The following is a 12,819-nucleotide window of genomic DNA, read 5'->3' on the forward strand; positions in this document are numbered from 1 at the left end:
GAATAAGCATCAATTAGACATTTATCCTGTGGATACTACATAAATGTCTTTTATCAGCCTCAATATTGGATCCTCTGGACCACAGCGGGAGATGGAACTAGCCGACACCTGGGACCGGCGCCCAAGCCGCACCTGGTTTTCACCAGAGCCTGCCGCAAAGCGGGTTGGACTCGCTGCGGCAGGATACCACCAGGTCGTTCCACAGGTGCGACTAGCCCGCGGTGGCAGCTGAGGTCGAGGTACCTTGGCAGATGACAGTCTCGTAGTCAGGTCCAGGCACAGGGTCAGGGCAGGCGGCAGAGATGCAACGTCAAGTCCAAGTCCGAGGTCAGCAACGGGAGGTCCAGGCAGGTGGGAGCGGGAACACAGGCACACGGAACACAGCAACACGGAGGAACTCGGGTAACACGGCAACACAGGACTCAAGAGCGGGAACAAACAGGAATGCAGGAATACACAGGAATAATCGCTTGGAAGCTTTCTCTTAGGCTATGAGGCACAAAGATCCGGCAAGGGTTACAGGAAGAGGCAGGGTTATGAAGAATTGGGCAATATGGCCAGCGCCAATTAATGGCGCGCTGACCCTTTAAATTTGGAGAAGGTGCCGCACGTGCGCCCTAGCAGTCGGCGACGCGCGCGCACAGCGGAGGGGAGCGAGCCAGGAGCCGGGATGGGTGAGATGCGCTGGCGGCGCGCTGGCGGAGGCAGGGCAGCACGGATGAGCGCGCGATCCGCGATGTGGGCTGCGGGACCACCCGTGACAAATATTTCTAGAATTCCCCCTTTTATGTAAAATCTTATCCGTTTACCTACAAAAAAAATAAATTGTCTCCCAAAGTCAGGTGAAAATTAGCCGTGAAGAGAACCTTTGCTCACAGAACCACAACCTCAAAAAGATGAGATTCTTATATTTAAAATGACGCCAAAAGCATGTTTGTAGGTTTTGTAGAATTGAAGATCGGAGAGTCTGAAGTCATGTTCCCCCTCCAGCCTTTAAATTGACTCATCTCAAGCAAAATATGACTCTTCTCTGCTCATTTGCCTACAACTTTATAAAGATTTCTGTTTTTCAACTCATATATTGGACAGGATATTTTACAACTTGCGGCATTCTCTACTGCGGATCGACAACGGATTTCTCCTCTCTCAGTGGGAAAGTTGAAATTTTCTGTGTGTTACAAGCTGATTCCACGTGCATGTTCAGATGGTCGATTAGGACAGGAGCCTAAAATGCACATAGAGCGGAATTAAATGGTGATTTCCATGTGTTGCTTAGTACAGCACTATGTAAATCGATTAACAGTACAACAGATTCTGAGGTTTTTGACCAGTTTTAATTAAGATAATTGGTCAAACCTGTCAATAACGGATGACAGACTGCTCAAAAACGGGCAAAAAATGTGTTCAAAACACCCTTAGGGAGAAGAAGAGTGAAGAAATCAGTTTAAGGCCACAGTCACACGTTCGACTAGCATTGCGTTCATAACGCAACACTAGCAGTTGGGGGGCGGGCCTTGGCCTCATCACATATGCATTTCCAGGGAAACACATGCAATTGGTAACCAGAGCCCATGTGTCTTGTATTGTTTAAATGCAAGACACCGGGAGGCTGATAACAATCGCATATCCAATCTGGCCGAGGTATTATGAACCGCATTACCGCGGTTTAAATGAGTTACTATTTCTATATGAGCTATGGGGGAATTCTGAGTTAATGTTGAGCGGAGTCCTTTCTTCACAATCTTCCTCTCTTGTCCACAGTAGAAAGAAGATATTAAGAGTGTCACTCATCCTGAATACATCCTGTATTATACAGATATCCCAATTAATTTGATTTGAATGGATATCATGTAAAGGAAAAATATTTAGACCCACTGATAGAAAGGCCCAGACCTGCCCCGTAAGAGAGCGCACTTCATGCGTATCATACACCCATCACCAACACCTTCAAATGTTTATTGCTTCGATTGTGGGTGCTACGGGTAGAATTTCCATGTTGGATAAGATCCATGACAGCTGGGAGTCTCTGTGAGACTCCACAGCCTGTCACTTAGTAAGCCTAAGGGTGAAGACACACATGGCGTTTTTGGGCCGTTTTTACTAAGTGCGTTTTCAGATCGTTAAAAACGCATGCGTTAAAAAACACATGCGTTTTTGCCGGTTTTCCGAAATTGCGCAATGAAAAACGGACAAAAGCGCACTTAGTAACGATCTGAAAATGCACTTAGTAAAAACGGCCCAAAAACGCCATGTGTGTCTTCACCCTATGGCAGACCAATACAGATCTTATACAAAATCACTATACGTATAACCAGGCAGCTGTATTGTTTGTATTGTTCCATCATCCCTCTTTCCTGAGAACTGATATAAAAAAATAAACACATAAAATTCTACACTTTAGGTTCCCCTGGAACCCAAAATATACTGTTAAAATATTATTCTTGGTGGTGGAAAAGAGTGCCTTGTTGTCCTAATTGCCATTTTTTTTAAAAAATAAATTCTTTATTTAAACATTAAAATATATACATATGCTTTTCAATCACAAACACAATCCTTATGCATAAATAATTAATCTACCCCCCACCCTCCCCTTACCATCCCGTAAAAAGATACAATTATTTCCTGCAAGGGCTACAAAAACCTTTATTCTCTCTTTTACCAAGCTACCCCTACGATCTGAGACCTGACTGAAAACAAAGACACAAACAAAAACAGAAACCATTTTTTGTGCCATTTTGCAACACAAAATTTTTTAATAAAAACTGTTCAAATGGTCATAGTTACCCACAACGGTAGCGATGAAAACGCCAGCTTATCCTGTGGAACATTACATCTTATATAGCAAGTATGAGAAAGTTCATCATTTTTAATTTATTAAAAATATAATAAAACATTTAAAAATCTGTGTAATTGTATGAACTAAAAGAATAAAGAGGAAGGTTCACCACCAGGTCGCTCCACAGGCGTGATTTTGCTAGCTGTGGCGAGTAGAACAAGTATATTTAGGCATGGAGAAGCTTTGCTCTCACATAGGGACGCTTCTCCCAAGTCTGGAGAAATTGTTCCGGGCTGGCACAAAAGATGCAGAGGTTCTCCTGTCTTCGTCAGCAGCGTTAGCTGGGTGTTATCCACCTGCATAGGTTCCTCAGTAACAGACACAGAGGACGGCAGAGAGGGCCTTTGGAAGACTGGAGCCAAACGGGGTAGTCATTGGACTCTGGCTTGCACTAGTTCAGCTCGCAGCTCTCCGAGTGTTCAGAGAAGCGGATGTCAATACGGGTGGCCAGAGAGATAAGGCCGCTCAGAGAAGATGGCAGGTCCCATGCAGACAGTCCTTTTTTAAGGGTGGCGACCAAGGCCACTTCATTCCAGGAGAGTTCGGAAGCAAGAGTGCGGAACTGCACCGCGTGGTCACCAACTGAAGAATCCTGTTGGCGTAAGTTCAGCAGGGCAGTTTCAGCAGATGATGCCCAGGTTGGTTCCTCAAAGGCGGACCGGAATTCAGTGAGGAAAACGGAGATATTAGCCGCGACCGAGTCATTCCTGTTCCAGAGAGGGGTGGCCCATGCCAGGGCTTTCCCGGAGATAAGGCTGACCACAAAAGCTACTTTGGATCGTTCTGTGCGAACTGTGAAGACATCAGTTCTATGAACACTGGGTGATGAATCCCCTGCATAACTTGGCATCTCCGTCATATTTAGTAGGCATGGATAGTCGCAGTCTGGGTGCAGCAGTGTATAACGTAGCCACCATAGCGGGAGATAACATGGGAACTGGACGCTGCTGCTGGGTAGCCAAGAATGGCTGCAAGACAGAGGTCTGCTGATCAAGTTGTCAGCCCTGCATGGTAAGCTGCAGGGACTGCTGGACCACGGCGGTGGCGAGATCAGCCACTTCAGGTAGCGGAACCTTGGTGGGATCCATGGCCGGATCTTACTGTCAGAGTCAGGGATAGTGGACCGACAGTACCACTACGAGCGATGATGTAAGCCGAGACCTGGGAACTGAGTCTAAGTGGTACCCGGTTTTCACCAGAGCCCGCCGCAAAGCGGGTATTACTTTCTGCGGAGTGGTACAACCCAGTCCCTACACAGGCGCGACTTTGCTCGCAGTGGCGGGCAAGGCAAGGTACAGAGTCAGCAGGCAAAATCAGAGTCGTGTTCAGACAGAAGTTCAGGACAGGCGGCACCGGAACAGAGTTGGGGACATAGCGGAGGGTCAGGGCAGGTGGCAGAGAATCGAGGTCAGGAACGTAGCAGGAGGTCACAACGGAGAGTATACAGACAAGTTTGGGACACTTTCTCAGAGGCATAAGAGCACAAAGATCCAGCAGGGGTGACAGGAAGGGGCAGGTCATTTATTATATCAGCCGATGGCCAGTGCCAATTAGCGGGGTACAGGAACCATCGCAGGACCGTGGGAAGGCAAGTCAGCCCGCCGCGGCCGTACTGGGGCACAGGGAGGTACACCGGTCTGCCGGCTGCTAGACACATCAGGAGGCCTGAGCTTCTTGTTGTATCCAGCAGCACCCGAGGGGTGGGGATATCATTGTACGCTGGTTCATGAGCGCCACCATATGATAAATGTCCTCCACTGTGTCCAGATTAGCTGCAGTTTATGAACATCCCCCTGGAGTGCACTATACTACGCAGCTTGGAGTCACCTGTAAAAATATACACATTGCTGTGTCACCAATAAATAATTGAAAAAATCTACTTTTCTCTACATCAGGATTGACCCCAACATATAAAACACATTAAATATAATATTGTTATACTGGATATGTTGTTATATGTGACTGTAATCTACCCCCATGTGTAGTGTAGAAAATGCATATTTCAATTCAATTACAGCCATAATGATAGATCCTCTATGTCTAGAAATCTGACGCTAAAGCAAAACTTTTGGAGGAAATCCCAGAATACATCTAATAGAATGTCATTGAAAAGATGTCTTAAAACTTAACATATAAAAGATTTTATGCAGAAATAATTCCTCTCCTTTCCTCCCACATCCAGCAGCTTCTCTCCTGGGAGCGAGGAAAGTACAGTGTTGCTGTATAATCTCCTTAATGCTGCAGGTATTAGTGTGGATTGGACACTGCAGTGTGTCCTTCATACCTGACCCTCGGCAGACTCAACTGGTGCAGATTTGCTGGTGATGGGGACACTTCTGTTGCCTTCCTCCTAGTAGACCTCTTCTTGGCATCATGTTCCCTGAAGACTAAGGGGGCGAATGCGTCCCCTAAAATACCTGTTGGCTGCTATCTTCAGGTAGGTTCCAGATGTTATATTGTCTTCATACGTGAAACCTTTGATAGTGTATTATTAGCCAGATTCTGTAGTAAGGAAATGACAAATGAATGTGACTAATAGGTCCTAATATATATGTTTGCTATGTGTTGAATATGTTACATTGTATCGAATGTTACATCAATTGTATCTGATAGATGTCCTCGTTTGTATCCTAGAGGTTCATTCAAAGGTCAGACAATTGATTTATTATTTGTTATCCTATAAATTTAGGAGAGCAGAGCTTGGGATTTGGGACTTACACCACTACAGTAAATTTTGGATTAGTTAATTTATATACAGTTACTGGTTTTCTATTTCATTTTTGGTTTTCTGATTTTTTTTTTCCAGAATTTTGATACAACAACAATATTTTTAGTAACTAATCCGTTTTTTGTTTGATGTTTTTTACCTTTGTATGTTAATATATGTGTAACGCTAGGAAAAATACAGGTGTTATATTATTGTGCAGCTTTGGCTCCACTGACCTTCGAGATGAGCTGAGGATTTTAATGCTGGAGATAAAAAAAAAAAATTTAGATACTTTTTAAGACTATAATAAAAATAAATAGTTACCAAACTCTTGATAAATGGGAAGGCCTTATGCAACAATGATCACATGACCGGGTCCACGGCACATTATATATAATGGAATACAATGGACCCAATCAAAGGCTCCAACTCTGTCAGTAAAAAGGAGCCCATGATAAATGTGCACAAATCCTTGTATATTTGAGCTTGGTTTCATAAGTTGGAATGGGTCTTGTTTTTTTTTATGGTTTTCGGGTAACTGATAAGGGCAGAGGAAAGGCTTTTTAAAATGGTGCCAGAAGTGAAAGACTATAGACAAGGTAGAAATAACAACTTACATCAAAGTGGACTTGTGGAATCAGGGTCAAGCTGATCCCTTATACAGCCCTCAGCAGCCATTGGTTTTACTAATACAAAACATGCCTTTTATATTACTTAGGCCCCTTTCACACTTGCGTTGCAGATCACGTCAGAGATTGATCAGGGTGTGATCAGGGTTTGGTCAGTGAAAAACGCACATTTTGCATCAGAGTGTAATCAGTTTTCAGTCAGAGTTTGTTCAGTGTCTCAGTTTTTCACGCACGTTTTCAATGCAATTTCAATGCGTTTTTCATGCGCAGATAATGCGTGTGAAAGGACTCAGGACTGGCTCTATCTTTTCTATGGCAATTGATGCGTGAAAAACGCATTGCACTTACAAGTGTCTCAGAGTGCAATGCGTTTTTGATGCATCTCCATAGAGTTGTATGGTGCGTTTTTCACGCGCGTGTGTGCGTGAAAAAAAATGCAAGTCTGAAAAGACCCATTGATTACAATGGGTCAGAGTGCAATGCACGTTCTGTGCGTCACAATCACGTGCAGAAAACGCGTGATAAACGCAAGTGTGAAAGGGGCCTTAGGCTACATGCACACTGACGTATGGCCGCACAGCTATGGGCGGGCATACATCAACCACAATGGAGAGGAGGAGTGGTGATCCATTGGGCCCATAACATGGGGAAAGATAGGACATGTCCTATTTTTTCCCTGTGTACGGAGTGGTCAGACATATGTCCCCCATACAGAAATGATTATATACTAAGAATTATTGTTATTTCTATTAGATCACTGTAATCCCTACCTGTGAAATTTTACATTCATTAGAAGACCACAACAAAAGTTGAGCAGAAAATGTGGTCTTTGAGGGAAATAAAAAAAACCTTGAACCCTAGTAATACATTAAAAGGCTTCAGAAAAATAACTGGACTAATTGATCCCCACTGACTGGTACTCTGTGTTTACCACCTACCCACGCGGTATAATCTGCTGGCAGCATGTAATAGAGAAATCCAGTGATCTCCAAAACACCTTTATTATTTCCATCCATTCTACCATTTCAGGGATGTTCCAATTTGCACTGGGGGCATGCTGTGCAGCAACTCTCCCCCCAATCCACATCCTGCTCCTTCTAGTGTTCCTCTTAGACAAATCAGATTTTCTAATGAACATGTGAGTAATTGGGCAGGGATATTGATGTTTGGGGTGCCAAGTACACATGGGGTGTACCAACTGCCTCATTAGCATACTACTAAAAATTAGGATTTCTCAGAAGCTAAATACTGGTCAGCATTTGTAAAAGTGTTTTGGAAATCACGGTGCATTTCTCTACAACTTGCTGCCAGTGGAGGAAAATGGGCATTTTATGAAGACATCAATATTTTTCATACAACATACATACACATATGTACAATCTGCTCAGCTCCTCCTGCTCTATAACTTGCAGCCTGCATATAGAACAGTATGTACAATCTGCTCAGCTTTTCCTGCCCTATAACATGCAGCCTGCAGATAGAACACATATGTACAATCTGCTCAGCTTCTCCTACTCTATAACATGCAGCCTGCAGATAGAACAGTATGTACAATCTGCTCAGCTTCTCCTGCCCTATAACATGCAGCCTGCAGATAGAACACATATGTACAATCTGCTCAGCTTCTCCTACTCTATAACATGCAGCATGCAGATAGAACACATATGTACAATCAGCTCAGCTCCTCCTGCTCTATAACATGCAGCCTGCAGATAGAACACATATGTACAATTTGCTCAGCTTCTCCTACTCTATAACATGCAGCATGCAGATAGAACACATATGTACAATCTGCTCAGCTCCTCCTGCTCTATAACTTGCAGCCTGCATATAGAACAGTATGTACAATCTGCTCAGCTTCTCCTGCTCTATAACATGCAGCCTGCAGATAGAACACATATGTACAATCTGCTCAGCTTCTCCTACTCTATAACATGCAGCATGCAGATAGAACACATATGTACAATCTGCTCAGCTCCTCCTGCTCTATAACTTGCTGCCTGCATATAGAACAGTATGTACAATCTGTTTAGCTTCTCCTGCCCTAAAACATGCAGCATGCAGATAGAACACTATGTACAATCTGCTCAGCTTCTCCTGCTCTATAACATGCTGCCTGCAGATAGGACACTATGTGCAATCTGCTCAGCTTCTCCTTCTCTATAACATGCTGCCTGCAGATAGGGCGCTATGTACAATCTGCTCAGCTCCTCCTGCTTTATTACATGCTGCCTGCAAATAGAACACTTTTCGGGATTTGCACGGCTCTGACAGGTATTTAACATCGGATTTTGGCGCAGATGCGCTGGCTTCCATGCAACACTAATTGGGAGGCGTGTCATTAGACTATCCGACTGATTCGGACTGAGCACGGGATTTAACTTTCAAATTGTGTCACAAGCCCAAACACTTACATGCACCAGGAAGAAGAAGGTGAACTCTGTCGGACCTAAGCAGGGAGAGACACATGCAGGATATCAGGTGCATGTGGTATCTGCTTTGTTCCTCTTGCTGTATAACATGCTGGTTGCATATTGAATTCAATGTACAATGTGATCAGCTTCTCATGCTCTATAACATACTAGCTACATATAGAACTTTATGCACAAACTTTATGCTTAGGTCCTCCTTCTGCCTGCATATAGGGCACTAACATAAATTGTTATTATTTTAGTGATTTTAATGTTGTTTTTTCATTCAATATGCCTGTTTTACTGTGTTTCTTCCCACTTAGGGATCTATGTGGTGCACTGCAGAAACCTCCAAATTTAGCTGATAATACATGCAAGCAATCCAAGGATGGAAAACAAGCATAGGACCATATCAGAATTATCTCCCTAGGATATAAACAATTAACTGGGATATAGACATTTTCTGGCCCCTGGTCTTTTATCCATCTAATACTATCACAATGCATCTACAGAGGAGAAAAAGGCTTCAGCTGAACCGTATTTTATTTATAGTCTGTGTGATGTTCCTTTGCTCCTTGTACCAGCTATCAGTTGATCAACAGATGGGATCAGAACCTTGGACAGAGACCAACCTGGAAGAATCTAGATTCAGGAAGGATGCAAAACGTGAGACGACTTCAAAAGCGTCTGTCAAGGAACTATTAAACCTGACAGCACCCACCACCACCACTTCTACCACCACCTCTACCTCAGTTGCCCACACAGAGAATGTAACTGAAAGGACCAAAACTCGACACTGTATTTTTGTGGACCCAGATCCTATAACACCCACCATTAAACCAAAACCTGCAACCACTCTCCCAACCACCACCCACAAACCCACTAAACCCCCTTTGCCTCATGCCAAAGGAGAATATCCAGAGGACCTGTTCAGCATAGAGCAGCGCAGACAAGGTTGGGTAGCACTCCATATCTTTGGCATGATGTACGTCTTTGTGGCCTTGGCCATTGTCTGCGATGAGTTTTTTGTCCCAGCCTTGGGTGTGATCACAGAGAAGCTTCAGATCTCTGAAGATGTAGCTGGTGCCACATTTATGGCTGCTGGTGGATCAGCACCAGAACTTTTTACCTCTTTGATTGGCGTGTTCATTTCTCACAGTAATGTTGGCATTGGAACTATTGTGGGCTCGGCAGTTTTTAACATTTTATTTGTGATTGGCACTTGTGCCCTCTTCTCTAGGGAGATCCTCAACCTTACATGGTGGCCTCTCTTCAGAGATGTCTCATTTTATATCCTTGACTTGATAATGCTGATTATCTTTTTCCTTGATAATGTTATCATGTGGTGGGAGAGCATGATGCTTCTCACTGCCTATGGGCTTTATGTCTGCTTCATGAAGTTTAACGTTATGTTCGAAAGTTGGGTGAAGACACATCTGTCCAAAAGGAAGAGGCTGGTGAAAGTTATGGCACTGGAAGATACATCTAAGGTGGGTACATACAGTCCATTCCTGTCATAATCTAGTCTCATTGCTATTGTAATTGAATATCAGGACTATATAAAGGATTATATCACAGGAACAGAAATTTTTGGAGTAAAATAAGCAGGACGTTGTGATTTAGGTATATGTTTTAGTCATTGTAAAGTACCATATTTAAAGATTACATTTAGTACATTTATACAGTATCACCTGCTTAATATTATTTGTAATATTTCCAATTACTGTAAAATATCACAGAAGGACCTAGAATAGTTAGCCGTTTAGCCGAAACACCTAGTGATTGTATTATTGTATAAACATTGATCACAATACAACTGGGTAACAGAATTAGAGATGAGTGGACCCGCCGTTTGGGCATTCAGGTTCGGCTGCCTGATCCAGACATATTGCCGTATTTGGCAACCGAACAGCTAATCCAGCAAATGGACACCCCTAACAACTAGCCATAGCTTTGATTGCCCAGACATAGCTGATTGTTTATGGGAATCAATTTGCTGGATTGGCTGTTTGGCCGCCAAATATGGCAATATATCAGGCAGCTGAACGCCAAACCCAAACTTGAAGGATTTGGTATTCAAGTAAGTTTAGTACTCAATGGCAAGTAGCAGATGCAAAAGCTTCTGTGATTTTAGGTTGTATAAAAAACAATGTAAACAGTGATCCCAATCTTATGTTATCCCAACGTTTATCTATAAAGGTAACATAACTCAAATGTGGGATTCGGCTCTGGAAACAACATTGTTATAAGGTTATAGCGTGTACTGGTGTTACTGATCAGCAAGATAAAGGAAATCAGCTATTACATCGAAGGTGAATGGGAATGCCAGAAATATTGAGCGTTGTGCTCAGCAATTCCAACTATTATTGTATGGAGCTGCAGGAAGCATGCTCAATCTGCCACTCCATAAATGAATAGGAATGGGGGACCAAATGCTGGAACCAGATAACCAGAGATTGTTATCGCCTATCCTGCAGATCAGCTGGAGAAAGCCATGACCGGCCATACATTTCAATTGTAATATAGGAGTTGCCATGTCTGTGAGTGCGTGGCAGCCTGGCCAGACCGTCTCATGATTATTTTATTATCTAATATTGCATATGTAAAGGGGATGTCTCTATGTGAGAACACCTATATGTGGTGTAGCTGAATATACAATAGCTTTTACATGCTCTAGATGTATTTCTCTACTCCACTTTAATAGTAAAGAAATAAAATGTCACAAGTTACAAAATTGGCGATTTCATCCGGTAAAAATCTTTAAGTAGTGATACATTAGCCTTACGTCTACTTTCTAGTTCAATACATCATGAAAAGAGTTGTTATATTGGGGTAGAAATAACCTGACTTCACATTGCTTGTTCTGCTTGTAAGGTGGATTGAATAACAATAAGCTGATCATATAAGGTACCCCTTCTGGGAACCCAAACTGTAAACTACGGGAAAACCTGGCAGGAAGTGTTCAACATCCTAACTGCGCCACCACAAGGGGAAATGAAGCATTGCAAAGTGTCAACTCCAAGCAGTGAAGTATCTGTATAATACAGGACAGGACAGACCCCATAGAGCAGTGATGGCGAACCTATGACACGGGTGCCAGAGGTGGGTCTCAGAGGACTTTCTGTGGGCACCCAGACCTTCACCCCGGCAAAGAGTCTGCGGTCCAAGACAGCCCAGGACGTGCCATGCTCAGTGCTATTTTAAGGCCATGCATCCTTGGCTGCCCGGACGACTGGAGGAGCGAGAAGGTTTGATCAGAGATGGGTTATCATTGGAGCTCCTGCTCTGGGTCCCCTGATACTTCCTCTCCAGGGAACCCTAGAGGGAAGATACAATTCAAATTTCAACCGGTACTTTGCAACATATAAGTGGGTGTTAATTGTAGTTTGGGCACTCTATCTCTAAAAGGTTTGCCATCACTGTCATATAGCATGTGATAGTCTTTGCAAATGTTATGGCCAAGACATGAGAATCCTGATGTGTGGACCCATCGATTGACTTAGATATTATGTTTATAGCAGAGATGGTTATAGAACGTACATTTGTAGCTCTACTGATGTATTGCAGTATTGAGTGACAGCTACAAGAATGAATTCAACTCAATGGGGGTCATTTACTAAGGGCCCGATTCGCATTTTCCCGACGTGTTACCCGAATATTTCCGATTTGCGACGATTTTCCCTGTATTGCCCCGGGATTTTGGCGCACGCAATCGGATTGTGGCGCATCGGCACCGGCATGCACGCAACGGAAATCGGGGGGCGTGGCCGAACGAAAACCCGATGTATTCGGAAAAAACGCCGAATTTAAAAGCGGAAAATGTGTCGCTTGGGACGCGCTTACCTTCACTTGGTCCGGGTCGGTGAATTTCAGGGCATCCGGATGCTTTTCAGCGCAGCAGCGCCACCTGGTGGACGGCGGAGGAACTACCTTGATGAATCCCGGCCGGACCCGAATCCACCGCAGAGAACGCGCCGCTGGATCGCGAACGGACCGGGTAAGTAAATCTGCCCCAATGAATTCTTTTGGATGTCAGGTGAGGTATGACTCAATAGTTTACTCTTCTTTGTGCTATGATCACTTTTTAGAACAGCTTAACATGACAGGGGAATACCTTGCAGGGGGTGCATTAAACCGTGCCTACTCCAAGCAGTAGGGTGTCTGATTCCAAGTCTTAGGGGGCTCCTACAAAGTCCCTAGCAATGGTGTAAATGATACATTATAGGGGGTTCTTGT

The 12,819-nt window shown here is 43.7% G+C and overlaps 1 protein-coding gene across 4 annotated transcripts in view; it reads left to right on the forward strand.

Annotated features, from left to right (window-relative positions):
- The first annotated feature begins 5,096 nt into the window (after positions 1-5,096).
- SLC24A1 (solute carrier family 24 member 1) overlaps positions 5,097-12,819 on the forward strand; it is a 38,523-nt gene continuing 30,800 nt past the window's right edge. For 2 of the 4 annotated variants that reach the window (XM_072148676.1, XM_072148678.1), the window contains exons 1-2: positions 5,097-5,273; positions 8,907-10,073. In XM_072148676.1, the coding sequence (XP_072004777.1) occupies positions 9,084-10,073 (990 nt within the window). In that variant the 5' untranslated portion in view covers positions 5,097-5,273; positions 8,907-9,083. The remainder of the gene's footprint in view (positions 5,274-8,906; positions 10,074-12,819) is intronic. The other 2 variants (XM_072148679.1, XM_072148677.1) reach the window with 2 other exon arrangements.

This window comes from Engystomops pustulosus, chromosome 4, assembly GCF_040894005.1.
Source record: "Engystomops pustulosus chromosome 4, aEngPut4.maternal, whole genome shotgun sequence".
Classification (NCBI taxonomy): Eukaryota; Metazoa; Chordata; class Amphibia; order Anura; family Leptodactylidae; genus Engystomops; species Engystomops pustulosus.